The sequence below is a fragment of the Thunnus thynnus genome, chromosome 18 (genome assembly GCF_963924715.1).
Source record: "Thunnus thynnus chromosome 18, fThuThy2.1, whole genome shotgun sequence".
Taxonomy (NCBI): domain Eukaryota; kingdom Metazoa; phylum Chordata; class Actinopteri; order Scombriformes; family Scombridae; genus Thunnus; species Thunnus thynnus.
Window position 1 is genome coordinate 17,917,800 of NC_089534.1, and position 17,408 is coordinate 17,935,207.

Below are 17,408 nucleotides of genomic sequence, written 5' to 3' on the forward strand. Positions count from 1 at the left end.
TGTGGGTCTATTTAAGAATCAAATATTTTCTTATTACTTGTGGGAAGTCATATGCACACACACACACAGAGGCACACACGCAAACACAGACACACGCAGTGGCCGACTCTCTCAAGGTTACACTGGAGTTCTTCTGTCGCTCACAACACATTTGTATCAAACCACCAACCAACAGCTGCCAATTAACAAACAGCCTCTCTGTTAATACACACACGTCACTGCCAATTACAGTGGCGGGTGATCTCTCTCTCTCTCTCTCTAACAGAATGGTACGACACACACCCCCTCATGCCCAGCAACTGTACACTGGAGGAAGAGAGATTTAGGTGTTCGGAAAACAGCAAATAATAGATCATGTTTTAAAAAGGAAGGAATGAATTGGACGAGAGGGAACAGCGCAGAGACAAGAGGGAATGTTCTGTGCCAGGAACAAGGCTTTCAGGATTAGCTCTGTCATGCAGTTACAAGGGTAGAAATAGTAGTTGGCTAGATGAGGCCTGACAGACTGAGTAAAAAAAAAAAAGCAGCAGCATGCTTTTATGAGCAGAGGAAACACTGTGCACACACATGCAGACATTGTGTTTTAAGTGTGTGTGGAGCACACTGGATGGCTAAGTTCATATTTGACATTGTGTGCTGCTACAGTATTCACATACATACTGTACATACAAGGACACATTACTGTTAAGTTTGCTTTAGTCTACTATTCGTTGCTGTTGTGCTTATTCAAGCAGGAGTGAAACTAAGATCTTGTTCATATGTTGTGTATTACTATGTAAGATCCAATATCATATTGAAAGGGAATAATCTTCTATAATGAAAATATTTAAATAAAATAATTATTAGCAGCAGGGTACAAAGGCCTTAGTGCAAGTGTGGACTACTGCAGGATGACTCCACAAGCATAGAAGCAGGTATAAGTAATTTCTCTCATCCTGCTATCTTGTACACACATGCTTGTCCGCACACTCTAACACATGCACGCACACACAGCATAATGATAATTTCCTTCATGCAGCAGCACAAAATTGAACTATTCATTATTGTCAACCTTGAAAACAGCAGAGTGCAGGCATGATAATGAGAATTTATTAACGTCTACAGCCACTAGATGGCACCCTCTTCCCTTTCATTTCCAATTTAGTTTTCCATTCCTCAGCTGATCAGCCAACTCTCTCTGTGGGATGGAGACCAAATAGATGCACTCCCAATTCTAAGCTAAGATAATGGGCACTTACTGTACTATATCACATTTAGTTGACAAAAAGCATCAGATTGATGGGCAGTTGTATATATATTAGAAAACTAACCATCTGTTCGGAGACATATTCATTTTAACCTTGGGGATTGTTATTGTCATCGATAGCTGCCTGTGTCGGTGCAAAGATCTGCCACCTACCTATGGTGCATTTTCCATATACGTCACATTGTCTTGGTCTTGTAGAAATTGACTCTTGTGGGCTTCTATCAGCAAGAATATATCAATCAACCAATCAATCAGCACCATTCGGCTGGTGGGAGGTTGGCTATACCCAGCATGCCTTGAGTCATACAGTCAATACAGTGACCTTCAAGAAAAAAAAAAGATTTGCAGAATATAATCAGGCATACTGGGCATCGAAAAGTCAAAGCCATACATTGCAAGTCAGATGGCTTGACATTCTCAACACGGTGAAAGGGGACGTGGTTTGCACACAGCCAATATGTGATGTAATTTTTATTTTATTTATTATATTCAAGGGAAATATAATACAGGTTATAGATAAAAGATGATGGATGACATTGTGATCTATGAGAATATAATTAAATATGGAATACAGTATGAATATGGTGAAAGTTTGAGTCTTTGGTAGAAAAAAGTATTTTATAGTAGTTAAACTAACATTTGTTAGACTCCTAAGTTTCATATGTTCTTGAAGCCAACCGTACATATACTATATATAAACTTGCACCTGAATCTAGTGTGGTAACAATTATTTGGCCAGGTGTCGTTTCATCAACTACAGGCTACGATGTTGTGATTAAACGAAGATTCTTCAGTATTCAAACAGACTTGTTGAAAGGTGACTACTGAGGAGAAGTTAGATGGGAGGTTTGTGCCAAAAACCATCATTTCTTCTTCCCAGCACTCTTGGCACGTTTGTTGGGCTGCCGGTTGGCAGGAGAGGTGGAGATTGTTTTTTCTTGAGCTGCCTGCTGGGTGTCCTCCAGAGCTTGTTTCTCTTCTTGTTCTTTTTTCATGGCTGCCATCTGACGGCTACTAAATGCTTCGCAAGCATCAAGGAATTTCTTACGGTGTTGCCACAAGGCTGCCTGGGGAAGAGACAAGAGAATCAGAGAGAGAAGTTACAGAATGATGGCAAACCAGAGGGAAGGAACAAATCTTTCACTTTGATAGTTAAAACTCATAAGTATTGCTGGTGGACATCCATCCATTGTGTGTGTGTCTCGACTGACCTGCATGTTCTCATACATCTCCAACTGGCGTCTCATTAACTCCATCCCATTGAGCTCCTGTTGTTTCCGGTGCTCCAGCACATTGTCTCGGACCAACCGGAAGGTCTGGATCTTTTCTAAGCGCTCCCTCTGCTGGACCTCCTCGATCTGTGAGTCCATCAGTGCTGGAAAATCCTTTTGCCGTCTACATACATACACAAGAACATGATACAATGCTACAAATATATATGCATACCACACTTTACTGTCACATGACCACTTTTACACCTTTATAATCTTGTCTTTAACCAGGATTGTCATGTTGAATAGTTTATTCATGCTCAAGATTTCCTCTGAGAAACATGGTGTTGTGTGGTTCCATATGTTTCATCAAATTCTGAAGCAAATATTTTGAGGAATCAGATATTAACAAATATTGTCAGTTCAAATTATAGTAAATCTTATCGATCTCTGTATAGTTGCAAATTTTACAGGCTATTCTGTGAGATGGGATGAGGATGTTGACACAGGCAGGACCAATAAAAATGGAAATGTGGCAGATAAATGCAGAGATAGGCCGAGAAAATGATGGACACACAATCATCGGCCTTATCTCATGTCCTAAGTTGTATATTCAGATTGATATTTATTGATATGTCTATTTGGTTTTGGTTATAAACGCCATATTTTAGTATTTCTCAGTTAAGAATTGATTGTATAACCAAAATATGTGTGTGTGTGTGTGTGTGTGTGTGTGTGTGTGTGTGTGTGTGTGTGTGTGCAAAGAAGAGGGACAAAAACAGTGAAAGAAAAAGAAGCAAATGAGTACAGCAGTTAGTCAGTCAATGTGTGTTTTTTTGAGAAATAGTATTATAAGTGTTGAATGTGGCTGCCTATTTCCTATAAACTGACCTTAATGAAGAGGGGAGGCCAGTGGAAGTGCTGATAGAGTTCATTTGGTTAATGAACATTGCCCTGTTCAACCTCTTTCACTGCGTGCAGTAACGTGTGTGTGCAAATGCTAAAAAAAATGCCATGCATGAGTGTGAATCTGTGATGTGCCCTGCGGTGCGCCTTTGTGAGACAGAGGTGTATTGCAGACTAATCAGACTTCCGTAATAGACTGCTCCTCAGGATCTCTCTCTCGGCTCGAATTGCAGGCCACAGTGTCAGCAGCCATTAGCAGCTGGACACGGACACATGTGCGGGCGCACACACACACACACACACATACACACACGCACACGCACACAGACGCACACACCCACAGCAGGAGAGGATGGAGAGGTGATGGGAGAGGGGCACATCTCATTGGACCGACGAGCTCATTGGGGTCCTGAAATAGCTCTCTAATTAACAGACCCAAATATCATCTCATTTATCATGGAGAGGGACGGACAGAGGGAGAGATGGAAGGAGAGAACCAGAGGTGGTGTGAGGGAGAGGAGGAGAGCAATGGGAGACCCAAAGGGAAACTGTGGAGGGAGACTCTTCCCTTCTGAATACTTGCTGACACAAGTCAAAAGTTGACACTTTAGATACTGACAAGAAGAAAACTCTACCTGTGCATTTATATTTAACAAACTATTAATTCACAGATATTCTATGGCCAATTAAATATTTGACTATGCTGACTGGAGCCGTACAAGTCATAACAAAAATAATGCTGAAGCTGAAGCTTTGGGTGACATTGACAGAAATGATGTAGCTCAAGTCATCCATGAAGCAGAAGCATGGAGGGCTGAATAATCTTAACCTTTGTGTATATGTCTGTCATGCATCATAAAGTTTCACATTTTTATCTGTTTAAAGATAAAGTAAGGGAAAAGTGTTGCTCATTTGATGTGCATTTTCTCATACAGTTTGTTTTGTAATCTTAGACAACTTAGTTTAGCGTGTTAGCATGCTAACATTTGATAATTAGCACTAAACACAAAGTACAGCTGAGTCTCATTGGAACACCATTTAGATTTTGACTCGATCATGGTGTGAGATGAAAAGTTAAGGCAACACCAAAGTTATTACATCATACAACAATCATCCAGAGGAGGCCATGAATGTCTTTTAAGTTTCATGGCAATCCATTCAATAGTTGCAAAGGCATATCACTAAAGCCCAAAAATGTCAACCTCATGGTGGCGTTACAAGAAAAGTCAGCGGATCACCAGAGTCAGTAAGAGTCATCCTCTGGGGACCATGAAATTCCTTACAAAATTTCCAACAACATTAAATAGTTGCTTTCATTTTATAGATACTTTGGTCAAGACCAAAACGGTTAACTGACATTGCCATGCCGCTACCACGGCTTAAAATAATGTTGTAACTTAATCTTTCTCAATATTTTTTAGTTTAATTTTTTACTGATGCATGTATGTATAGTATTTGTTAGATTGGCTCTAGAGGGTATTGATGGATAATACTTGATCAGGAAGCATGTCATTTTTTTTTTTTTCCTTTTTTCTGCAATTGTATGTCAACATAACTGTTCTCTGGAGTCCATGCATTGCCCTTTCAGACCAGGGAAAGTATACAGCCTTGTAACATTGCTGTTCACAGCACCACTGGGAGCAAAGGTCATGCACGCAGGAAATCACTAGCAATGTCCTGCAGATACTGTATGAACAAATCTGCTGACAAGGCAAAAGATGCTTGTATGTCCGCCAACATACAATACTAAGCACGTACACAGACAAACATGTACACTGAACATAGACATACACACACGCACACAATTTCCTCTGCAGTCTGGCCTTGCAGCTAAGGCTTAGTTCAGACTCACAAAGCTAGAAAAGCAGAGTGATTCAACAGCTACATTAGGCAACTGGACCGCATACAGCATATTACCCACAGGAAAAAAGCCTGAGGAATTTTCTAACAGGGAAAAAGAAATAGCCTGCTAGTAAAACACAAGATGATGAGTCTGTCTTGGCTGTTTATATATTATTCTCCATCTCTTGCCTCTAAACACAGATATGTATTTGTCTGTTGGAACTAGCTGAACCAAAGACTGTTACAGAGAGGATCCTAGAGTGCAACAGACTGAAACTGATATTTACCTTATGTATAGGAGTTATGTGACTACATAACTTATAATATATGATCGCATTATGGTGTGGTGGCTATGATCATCATTCTAACTTTATGCTTTTCCTACAAAGTGAGGAGTAAAAACAGAGAGAGAATGAGAAAGAGGTCAGCAGGTACCTGATGAAGGGAGTGTAATCCATGTGAGGATATGACGATGAGGTATCGGTCAGCTTTTGTTTGGATGTACTGAGAGAGGTTTCAGGACCAGGTCTGGAAGCAGCTGTAAAAGAACCAATCAGACAAAGCCACATTACTATACAGACAAGTAATGCAAACAGAAGCGTCCAACTACTGCACGTATAGATGTGTATGTTTCTGTGCGTATCTACAAAATGTACCAGACTCTCTGCTTTCCGCATCAGCGGTTGTAGCTTCATCACTTGCTTGATGTTGGTCTTGGTTAAGAAACTTGAGACGAGACTGGAAAGCCTAAAAAGACAGCAAAGCATTCTGTCTATACCGTATGTTTGAGTGTAGGTGAGGGCCAGTCTAAACCATTACCCTTATATTTCTACAGGAGATAGAAAAATATTGGAAATACTTCATGCAAAGGACCTCAAATGTTCGTTGCAAAAATCACTGTTGCAAATAGCTACTGAATTACCTTGGCACAGCGGCCTGGTTCAGCCATTTCCCATGCTTTTTTAATGGCCTTGATTTGTTCTATTCTCTCTGTGTCCTTCTTCACCACGATGCTCTCTGCTCTGCTTTTGTCACTGACCACACGCAGCGTCCAATTGGCCTTGGTCAGGTCAAGGCTCTGCACAAAACATATACACACACACGCCACAAAAGCACAAAGAGAGGAAAATGTAACGCACAAGCTCACACGCACAAAGATGCCAGCTGAAGGTCAGAGCACCACGGTGTATTATGTGTGTATCTCTTTCAATGAGCTTCCCAGACAGTCTGGTACACAGCCAGCCAGCCAGGATTTTTATGTCCTGTAATAATATATAATTTTTAGTACATATATTCAGAGATTATCACGTCCTCTGCCGCCACCAATGTTGTGCTGCTGCTGCCGGCGCAAGAAAAAATATTTAAAATGGAAATTTATTGAAGAGGATCAGTATTCTGAAAATCTGCCTTTCAAATTTCATTGTGTTTAAGGGTTTGACGTGCAGCATGGAGGACAAATAAAGGCATTTATTATGTGGATAAGAGATTTATCAAGCAGCTGTGGTTCTGACTACTAAACAAGGACCATTATACTGAGAATTATAGACCATAAGATTATACTTTATGATAAGACAAGTGTTTTTTATGCAGTCTAAATACACACAGATCATGTTGGCAGTTGTGGGATTCGGCTACTGCCTTTCTCTCTATGTTTTACAGATTATAGTTGTCTGGTAGCAAAGTCAACCAAATATGTAAATGCTGACCTGACTGATGAAACAAACTAAAAGTATTAGAGAAGAGATGTCACGACTGAGTTCGATAGCAATCTCATCACACACGATTTGGATGGAAATCTGTGAGGAGGAGTTAAAAGTGTGTACTCCACTCAAGAGCCTCCACACACTAGCTTCAAAAAGTTTACATGGCAAATACCACTATCTTAACATGGGATACTGTGGAAAATACACCATGAAAACATATGCACTTATTCAAAAAAAAAGATTACAAAAGCAGTGCATGGCCTTTGTTTTGACTGCATGTTACCTACTGAATTTGACCTTGTTTGCTGAATGGTTTTCATATGAAGCATTTTAATAACATTGCCTGTTGCAATCGAATAAAACAATCCAATGCGATAAAAGATAATGAAATCTGAACAATTATTTGCAAATGCAGTTTGGCAGATGTGAGGTAAAGCTTCTCAGAAGTATCCTTGGCAACTGGTAGTCAGTGAAAAGAGATTACCCTTCAATAACTAAACCCTGAAATACATATACGTATATAACATTGGCCTAAAATTTGCAGCTGACATTATTGTGGTGTTGTTGTCTGTCACAGTCCTGTGGTGATGTATTACCGCTCCTAGCCTGGAGCCAGATTTGGAGCTGGCAGCTGGCTTCCACTTCTCCTTGTCACTTTCGCCTTTGCGGTTGGCTTTGGGTGTGTCAGACTTGTGCCCATCATTGCTTGGTGTGGTGGATGAACACTTCAAGTCTTCAGGCTTGTATACTACATCGTGCAAACAGAGAATTAGGTGGGTTTACTTTTTCTATCATCATTGACAAAGTCTGCTGTGTACTTATGTGATTAACACCAGCAATATGGTGTTAATTACCACGTGATGTAAATTCGTGACTATTATCACTAAATTTTTCTCCTGAGGGATTTCCTAATTTTTGGCAAGCATACAGTACATGCTTTTAATATTAAAGTGATTAACTATATAGTACTATACTTGGAAGCTGTGTAAATGTGAGAGTGGCATTTAGTAGTGCCTTTTATAAAAACACACTTTTCACTGATAATTAGTGTAAAATGAACATTTCTTTGTTAAACATCTCTCTGCCAAACTTTGACATGTTTTGATCAATTTCAGTGAAACACTTCCTTTGCCAATACATACTATGTTAATTTGTGTATACATTCATCTCCAAAATGAAACTCACACACAAGTAAAGCTCATCTGAAGTGGGAGTGCATCGCAATGGGCAAACACTGCATGTGTTGTGTGGTTGCATGCATGCTAGATGGCACTGTTGCACTTTATAGTTCAAACGGATACAAACACCAGCTTAGATGAAGCATTAACTATGACTCTCACTCTGATATAGAGAGGCACAATAATCCATCATTTAGCTGACACCCCACCATTCTGCCTGAACAGCTGTTTTGCATGCTCATTGAGTTACTCTTATCTTGAGTCGTACAGAGATTCAGTGTTCAAATTGGATCTAAATATCAATCTGTGTTGTCGTAGCTTCAGAATGAGCCATAATATTCAGCTGGACAAACTTTTATTCGCTGAAAGCATAAAAAGATACAAAAAATGTGTTCTCTTAACCACACAGTACAGAAAATATTGAAGATGTTAGCATGGGACTGAAAACTACTGCTGGCAGCTGACTGGTTTAACAGTACTGTATATATACTGGGGATTAAAGCAGAGATGCGTAAATGTGCATGCATTAAACATGCGCAGCGCAGTATTTAGACTGCAGCTTGTTAAACAGCTTGTTAAAGAGGTTTCAAAGCTTGGCGTGGCATGTAGTACGTGTGTATCCATGTAGCATGTAGGGAGCATGATCAAGGGCACAGCCTCACCACTGAGACACAGTTAAACTGGGTGAAATTAATTCACTTTCCTGCTGAGATATTTCCCAGGGCACCAGGGGGCAAGAGCCAACTTCATTTGACTTCCCATTGACCCACTTTCTCAAGCTTATTGGAAAACCACAGGAGGTTTGTGTGGACATTGGCCTATACATACACACTTGGACAAACCTTAGCTTATATTGGCAAAAACCTTAACGTATCTATACTCATAAAACACAGGCAAATGAACAGATGAAAACACAGCATATATTTTGTGAGCAGCAACAAATTGTTACTGTTCACTTCACACATGACCATTACTGTAATAAATAAATAAATAAATAAATAAAGGTTTGTGTTTCTCTATAGTCAATACATCAGTTATCTGGATATCTTGCCTGTTAATTTAGGAATGCCTCCCACGCAAGCACACACATCATCCGATTTCATCAGATTTCATGCCATGCAAACTGAATGGGTAAGTACAGGGACTATTGTCAGTAGCAACGGACAAAAAAAGAGAATGAGAATTCAATGACAGCAGGCTGGCCTTTCTCTTCAGGCAATCATGCAAATTGTCACCCATGCAGCACCTCTTTCACATCAACATCCACCCGTGCCGTAATTAATTCATCCGCTCAGAATTTTTACAAAACCCAGATTTTTCAATCAATCCAATTTATGCAGAATGATTAAAGGCGGAGAGGCAGAGTTGGTGGCAGAGCACAGGATTATTGCCTCAGCCGGCGACTAGTGGGCACAAGAAATCACACTCTGTGATCTGCAAAAGCAGCTGCATTCATTTGGCTTTCATTAGGCTTGTGATTACAGGCTCCTGGCTAGCGGAAGCAAAGAACAAACAGTATTTGCCTTGGCCTCTGACACTGCCTACTTAGTATCTGCCACATTTCACACAGACCGCAAAAATAAACGGTGCAAAAACAAACATGAAGGGCATATTAGAAAATCTATCCAGAAATGTAGATTCAAATGCTAAAAACTTCTGAAATGCAGCAAAGATAAAATGACCTCATGACCTATAACAGGGAAATTTGGGGGGTTTCTGAACCATACATACTGTGTTTTTATACTATTTGTAGGCTTGCTAGAATTAGTTTTGACGTTCAGATCAAGATTCATATTTACTTCACTAAATTAACCAACTAAATGTTTAAGTTTTAAAAATGTAAACAGTGACTTTCTTTCCTGGCTCTCCCCTGTGCGACTTAATGTGGCTGACTTTGTGATGTGGCGTTTTTGATTGTTTGTGACTTAAGTACGTACCTTTCATTTCATTCTTCTCCAAGTCTCTGAGCATATGGACAAAAGCCAGCTGAGACTCGTCCAAATCCCAACTCTTATAAAGCACCTCTGCTTTCACCACATATTTATGACCCTGTGAAACAAAAACAAGCACATTACAGTTTAAACACAGGATAGACAGACACACACATACAGTAACTACAAAAAAAGACATACAGCACAAAGCATGTGGCATACTGCACAACACTAAACAGTCAAAGACAACATGACTTGCATGCTATTTGGTGCAACATACAGCTGTAAACTGTGCTGGTGCAGATGATTTAGAGAGAGACATCGAGATCTTAAAGAAGAACTGTACATTTTGTTTTTACTGTTGCTCTGCCCTCTTTGACAGAAGCACATGCTTGGCACAAAGGGAGAGAGGAGGCAGAGGGCTTGTTAGCCAAGATTATATCAACTGTGGTAACACCTACATCCTTCACATTAAACAGAAAAGACAGAATTTAGACAAAATTCCAGAGGTGGGAGGTGAGATTTTCTACAAAAAAAACTGGCATATAGAAACAGTACTATTTTGTCAGATGTGAATGTTTATATCTGTTATATCTGTAATGGTGCCAAATAGATGCAATCAGCAGAAAAACTGAAAGCCATGTTTTTTCATGTGTTTACATGTGTGTTTAAATCCCAGACAGATTCCACGATAGGAGCCTTCACCAATAACCCACCATTACCGAGCATCAATATGTCTTCTGTGTGTCCCTGCAGTGCAAAGCATCAGCTTAATCACTGACCCTGTGCTCTAAGTCTTGATCAATGTTCTCAGTCTTAATCGATAGCTGTTTATTCTGGCCTGCTGCTGATCTATGGGATCTGACATGATCTGTCTCATTACTAATGATGCTGCTAAACTGTTGTGGGTTTTTTTTTTATATTAGTGTCCAGTATTTTCAGATTGTGAAATTTATAAAACTTTGCATCCTTTTGCTGGTGTGGCAAAAAGACAAATCTCGCCAGCTCAATGGCAAAAAGTGTTATTCTCACTCCACAAAAAAAAAAAAAAAAAACATGTTTAAAAATGGCCCTATCCACTGTGGTAAATGTCAAATTAATTAGCAGTAAGGGTTTATTGGGGGAACATTAAACTGATTAGTTGTTCTCCATATGTATCACTGATAGTCATCACAGCGAAACAAATTCAAACCTAGCAGATGTTCCCTGCTTTATGGACTTGTGTAAACTGTATAATGTGTGCATGGTGTGTTTATTGTGTGTATGTGAGAGTGAAAGTACACATATATAGTACATACTATATATGTTGGCAATCAGCACACTATGACAACAGGTCTGTTAGATAGGGGGTCTTCAATAGAGACAATAGACTGACTCATAAATCATGCACAAATCACTGCTCACTGACAACCACTGATAAGTCAGACACTGACAACAAAACCACCCCTCCAGTTTCTGCTGCTCTCCTCTTGCGCGTTTTGTCTGCGCGAGAAAGTGTGTGTGGGTGTGTATAAGTTCATGTGTGCGTATGTGAGTGTGTGTGCATGCGCTGCAAGTAAGGCGTTATGTGTATCTGGCAGTGAAAAATTGATATGAACACAGGCAGAAAGCAAGTGGGTGAGAAAGACAGAGATAAAGTGAGATGCACGCTTGTGTGCGTGCACAAGCGAGATCAGTAAAGTGTTTGAGCAACAGCAGATACCACGCAGACAGTTGTCAGTGATACCATAGTCTCCGTGGGAGGCTGGTACTGGTCAGACGAGGAGTCTGATTTCCCAGCTGCACTTTGCTGGGGAGCATTGACCATCTTGACTCCCTTGTCCTGGGTGGGGCCTCCTTTCTGGTTCTCCTCAGCTGAGTAAATGGGGGTTGTAAGAAAGACAGAGATATCAGAGAATGCCTGGGCCGGAGAAAAGACAACAGTGGTCAGTAATCTGTCCTTTTGTCATTGATGGCAGCATGAATTGAACAGCTGCGAACAAGAGTTTGAGAGTTTTTCTGTTTAGTGGCTCTACTGTCTGCCATTATTCTACAGATGATATGGGCAGACATCACAAAAAGCCAGCTATATATTACTTAAAGTGTCAGTTTACTCAAATGACAAAAACATATATTCTCATAGACGTGCAGACAGTTTAAGTTTTATTTGCCAAGATTTCTTTAGTGAAGGTACAGTAAATGGATTTTTGTTTGAATTGGTCGGAGCATTGAACAGTTACATTTTAAAAATCTAGATAATTACAGACCTCACAGTCAACAGGTTTCAAAGTGACTCAGTTTCTTTGAATCTCACTTATATTTCTAAGACACAGGGGCATAAATACTGATAGCATAAATTAGCATTTTGCTTTTTCCTTTTAATGCAACGGGTGAGCCCCAAATGAGGCTTAACACAACCAGTCACAACCGAGATAAGGTGATCCATCACATGAAATGATTTCTCTTGACAGTGACCATATTTATTCAACATCAAATTGTTGCACTGACAGACTTGAGTGCAGTAGTGTCATGACCATTCCACAGAAAATAGAGTAAATTAACCTTGTTAATCACAGTAAAGACTTATTTACTGTGATTTTTAGCTGTTGCTTTAATTGTCTAGTTGTGAGGTAATAAAATTAACTAATCCATAGCTTACATACTATCCCTCACTTAAAAAATACTAATCTTGAGGTCCCTTCGCCCAAAAATACAAACCTCAGCTCACTAATAACACGTTACACAACTCTAAGTGATAAGCCTAACTTCAAGGTCTATGGTGGTGGGGGGAGGATTATCAACACCAAGTAAGTTAGTTTTAACCAGTTTCCACCACTCTTTTTGTCCAGCACTAAATACAGATAGGATGTGCAAAGTCATATTACCATTTTTTAAATAAATTTTAGCCTGAGTCTGTATAGCATGCTCTCCACCAGTATTGTAGATAAATTGTTTATGGTCTCTAGGTGGAAGAGAATATAAAATAGTTTCTGTGAGACAAAAAGCAAAAGATCAAAGCTTAATGAGCATGGGAAAATGGTAAAAGAACCTTTATAAAGAGCACTTTTCAAGGGCACTGATGTCTAATGTCTGTGTATGTACTTATAAAGAGTAAAAGGAAGGGCTTCACTGTACATGCACTGAAAGTGGGAGAAAGATGCTGCAACTATTAACATCTCTGGGAATGGCTGGCAAGCCTGAAATTGTCCACAAAAGAACTATTAAAACAATAATAATAGGACTAAGACAGCTGGTGTTTTTGCTATAAATTTCAGAGTGGTAAAACAGTTATGTTGCTTCAACATAACATATGTTGGAGTTATTTGGCAGAGTGTTAAATAATGAAGCTAAGATTATTCATGGGCATGTAAATGTACACCTTGTGGCTGTTTGCCATTGGCTGTAATCCATAAGTTTGTATGATTTGACCAATTGGTGATTATTTCTTTGTCTCTGAAGACTATAAGAAGGTTAGTTTGGCTGGTTTAGTTTGATTCGCTTTGAGTGAGATCTGTCTCCTTATTGATCAATAATAATTCCATTCATCTTCAGATCAACCAGTGTCTATGCTTTTATTTCTATGTTTGTGTCAAGTGTTTTAGAAGCATTTCCACGACAGCATCAATTACTTCCCAAACCTAATGACTTCTCACCTTTGTTGGCCAGGAAGTAGAACACAGGAATTATGACATGGCCTGTCCCGGTGTTGCTGGCCACCTCCTTCTCCTGGTCCAGAATGGACAGACGTATCAATACATCTGGCTTGGATGTCTGAAACTGAACTGTTCCCAGGACGTCCGCTGTCACCTGCACAGAGTAACTGTGAAAATGTTTCAAATGATTTGGGGTACTGTTAGTCTCTCAAAGTATTCTGTCGTCCTGTGTTGGAAAATAAAACTTTGTCTAAAGGTTGCTTGAGAGGCCGTTAAGATCATCTACATTCACCTGTTACATACACTATGTTGAGTAAAATATTGGTTCATTGACTATTGTCATATGTTGTTTCTACGAATCAATCACAGTGATATACTGTAGGTTACATCTTTATGAGACAGTCCAACAGCAACAACGACTTTCTAATCCATCAGTATAATGGCCACTATGATGGCCATTCAAAGGAGCTCATAATGCTTTCTCTTACCGGCATATAAAGTCTTTGTCAATGGGAACATAATAATCCCAGAATTCCTTCACTGAGAACGTGTTGAGCGGAGTCTCACAGGCCAGTTTTGGAAGAGGTTCCTTTGAGCCAATCAAGCGCATCCTCCATTTGGTACCAGCAGGTGGTGATTCAGGTGTAATTGCCTCTGCTACAAAGGTATAACCAAGCTGGAAAAGGAGACACAGAGAGGTTTACAAATAATATCATGACATCTTTATTATCAGAGGGAGTTTTTACATGAATCTCTATCTCTGTAACAGGCTGACAATGGTCACCAATCAGTCAATAAGTATGTATCCAGTTTTGATGAAGTCATGCAGGAGGCACTCCTAAAGTGAAGATATATGTCAGAGTAATAAACTCTTATCAAAAACATATCAATTGAATGCCAAGGACGTGGAGGTTTGAAATGCAAGGATTTATAGCATCCACAGACCTTATTGGGTTGATAGACATGTGGAACTACTTTGTTGAAGACCATGTCTAGCTCCTCTCCAGTGTCATTATTAATGACGTGCAGCAGACAGTTTGGGATTGGGGAGTACACTTTTGGTACCAGCAGCATCTCCTTGGGAACCAGGAACACTTCTCTTCACACACAAAAAAATGGAGTAAAGAAGTAATCAAATTCCAAGCTCAGACCAAATTGTCAGATAGTTCAGATCCCCTGTTTTGTTGACACAACATTATGACATTTGGTTACAAGGGGACATCAGTCATTTACACCTGGATTCACTCAGATTTTCTGAGCCAGGTTGGGAATTCACCTTTGGTGCCTTCCAAGGACAAATCTAACCTTTAAGTTACAATGTGTTCTAACCTGAATACCAAGACCCAGGAGTTGGCTGTGTCTTGAAGGGAGACCGAATAATCACTAAATGTGATTCTGGTTGATTCATCCTGCTGACAGGGGTAGAGCTCTGCTTTTCTTTCAGAGTGGTCAATGATATACCTGTGCAGGAAACAGAGAAATGGAGAGTGCTTTAAAGAACTCAAATTTCAAATTAAGTTAATTTAAAACACATATATAGAGAAAAGACCATGACAAAATGTTTTCTCAAAAAATAATTTACTTATAAAATAAACTTAATTAACAATCATTAACTTCATGAAAATCTAGCAAAAAAAGACTACACTGGAGGAAAGTAGATGCACTTCACATCTCAGCATGAACTTTGATTGAAGTGGATGTTTCTGTCAGTTATGAAAAATACACGCTCAAAGGCGCACACCGCCCAGCAAACCCCCACCCCTACATACACACATTGACCGAGCTCTCAACGCTCATGCACAAACATACTTCCCCAGGCAGCGGGTCATTCGGCAGACGCTGCTAGCCGATTGGAACGAGGAAAGGATAAACAGCAGATGGTACCACTGGGAAAAGATGGAACACAATGTGGAAAATACTCCCTGCCTGGCCGCCACAGGCCGCCACAACCAGGAGAGGGAGCAGATTCTGGGCATGCGGTACAACAGGGAGGCTAAACGGATGCCATACAATATACATAGCATTGGCACAGGACTGTAGTAGGAGTGTTCTCATATTGTCTCAGATAATCACATTGGTTTGAATGAACAAATTACATGTTAGGCAACTGAGGTGTGTAGTGTTAAAAAATAAAATCATTTATTTTTACACATATTATGTATTTTCTCTATCCTTCATTTACCGTAGCAAGAAGGCAGCATGTTTGTCTGCATTGGATTCAACCTTCGGCCACATGTCGAAAAGGATCTTGGATGCACTGAGGTTCTCCTTCGTGCCTGGATGGCACAAACATACACATGCACACACAGAGAAAAGTAGCCACCATTAAAGATGAAAGACAATCCATGTTGCTGTCAAACACATGAAAAAATTATTGTAGCTGACCTAGTTCAGAGTGGGATGCAGAAATTGCTAAATGTGTTTTTGCTTCATTCAGTGAGAGGTGATAGGAGAGAGATTATTCACACCTTGACTTTCACACTCATCTCACCAGACAGGTAACCACTCTGACAGAATAGAACCGTTTTTTTTATATAAGTTGTAGCACTATGTGGTTATGGGTATGTGTGTACCAGTAAGCATGTGCCCGTGCATATAAATGAGACCTCTATCATTCAACTGTCTCTGAACAGACAGTTGAATGATAGATGTTTCCACATCTGAAATGTGGCATAGGTGTCCTCACCTCCTCTCAACCCTCGCTCCCTAGTGCTCAGCTCTCCCTTTTCAAATGGCCACTTTTTAAAATTGATACAGCCATTATAGGGGCCAAGGCAGGCTATTGAGAGATGAAGACTTATCATCTTTATAACCAAGGAGAGGCAACAGTCAAGGAAAGAGGGGAAGGACTGCAGGAGAAACAGCATTGTATAGAAATGTGGAGTGAGCAGCGAGGTATATCATGGTATTAATGGATGTATGGGGACTTTAGCTGTGATGTACATCAGTCGTTCTGTCACTTTAATAAGAAAAGACCAGTTCTTAATTTTAATAAATAGCTTTTATTTAAAATGACTGGTATTTTGCCATTACCATAAGTGCTGCTCTGAAAGCTGCACTTTATGCTTTGACTGGTAAATTAATAAAATTTGAGATAACTTTTAACACGAAAGGCAATTTCATAGAAGTCAAGCCTGTGTGCATGTGAGTGTGTGTGTGTGTGTGTGTGCTCATGCTAATGCCACATAACCACCAGCAATAGCGTTGCAAACAGATGGGTTCTATGATTATGTGGATTTTAAAAATGCAGTAGATGTTTGGCATGTGCAAACCACATTTTCATGCCATAAAAAATTAGGCAAAATCCCATTGAAGCTACAGTACAGCAACTTGTTTGCAAATGCTGCATTAATGAGGTTGTTCCCGACTCCCATATGTGCAAGTTAGTCAGAGGGTGACAATGTCATGTGTTGTGCCTGGAGAAGACACAGTTAGCTTCAGGCCCGGGCAATAAATAGAGAATGTCTGGGCAAAGTGTCACCGCCAGTGTTTCCTCTGGAATCTGAAAGCAGTGGTGCACCTAGAGAGCGAGACAGTTAAAACTGCTTCTGGAAAAAAAATTGGATATTGAAACTGATTTTAGTGAATCTGAAAAAAACTTAAAAGTTGACAAAGATCATTTTTAATGTTTTGCATAGTAGTGGTTATCATAAAGGTTCGAAATAGAAATATCTTTCATAAAGTATGCATAAGAGCATACCTGCTGCTGAAACAGTTACAAGAAACAAAAAGAAAAATTACAAAGCAACATGGCATGGA

At 39.8% G+C, this 17,408-nt stretch overlaps 1 protein-coding gene across 4 annotated transcripts in view; it reads right to left on the reverse strand.

The window, feature by feature from the left end:
• Positions 1 to 1,706: 1,706 nt before the first annotated feature.
• Positions 1,707 to 17,408, reverse strand: part of adgb (androglobin) — a 40,030-nt gene continuing 24,328 nt past the window's right edge. For all 4 annotated transcript variants that reach the window (XM_067572310.1, XM_067572311.1, XM_067572309.1 and 1 more), the window contains 13 exons: positions 15,832 to 15,925; positions 14,979 to 15,110; positions 14,595 to 14,748; positions 14,138 to 14,325; positions 13,650 to 13,816; positions 11,744 to 11,871; positions 10,024 to 10,135; positions 7,505 to 7,656; positions 6,128 to 6,283; positions 5,862 to 5,952; positions 5,641 to 5,743; positions 2,458 to 2,641; positions 1,707 to 2,313 (listed from right to left, as the gene is read on the reverse strand). In XM_067572310.1, coding sequence (XP_067428411.1) covers positions 2,110 to 2,313; positions 2,458 to 2,641; positions 5,641 to 5,743; positions 5,862 to 5,952; positions 6,128 to 6,283; positions 7,505 to 7,656; positions 10,024 to 10,135; positions 11,744 to 11,871; positions 13,650 to 13,816; positions 14,138 to 14,325; positions 14,595 to 14,748; positions 14,979 to 15,110; positions 15,832 to 15,925 — 1,865 coding nt within the window. In that variant the 3' untranslated portion in view covers positions 1,707 to 2,109. The remainder of the gene's footprint in view (positions 2,314 to 2,457; positions 2,642 to 5,640; positions 5,744 to 5,861; positions 5,953 to 6,127; positions 6,284 to 7,504; positions 7,657 to 10,023; positions 10,136 to 11,743; positions 11,872 to 13,649; positions 13,817 to 14,137; positions 14,326 to 14,594; positions 14,749 to 14,978; positions 15,111 to 15,831; positions 15,926 to 17,408) is intronic.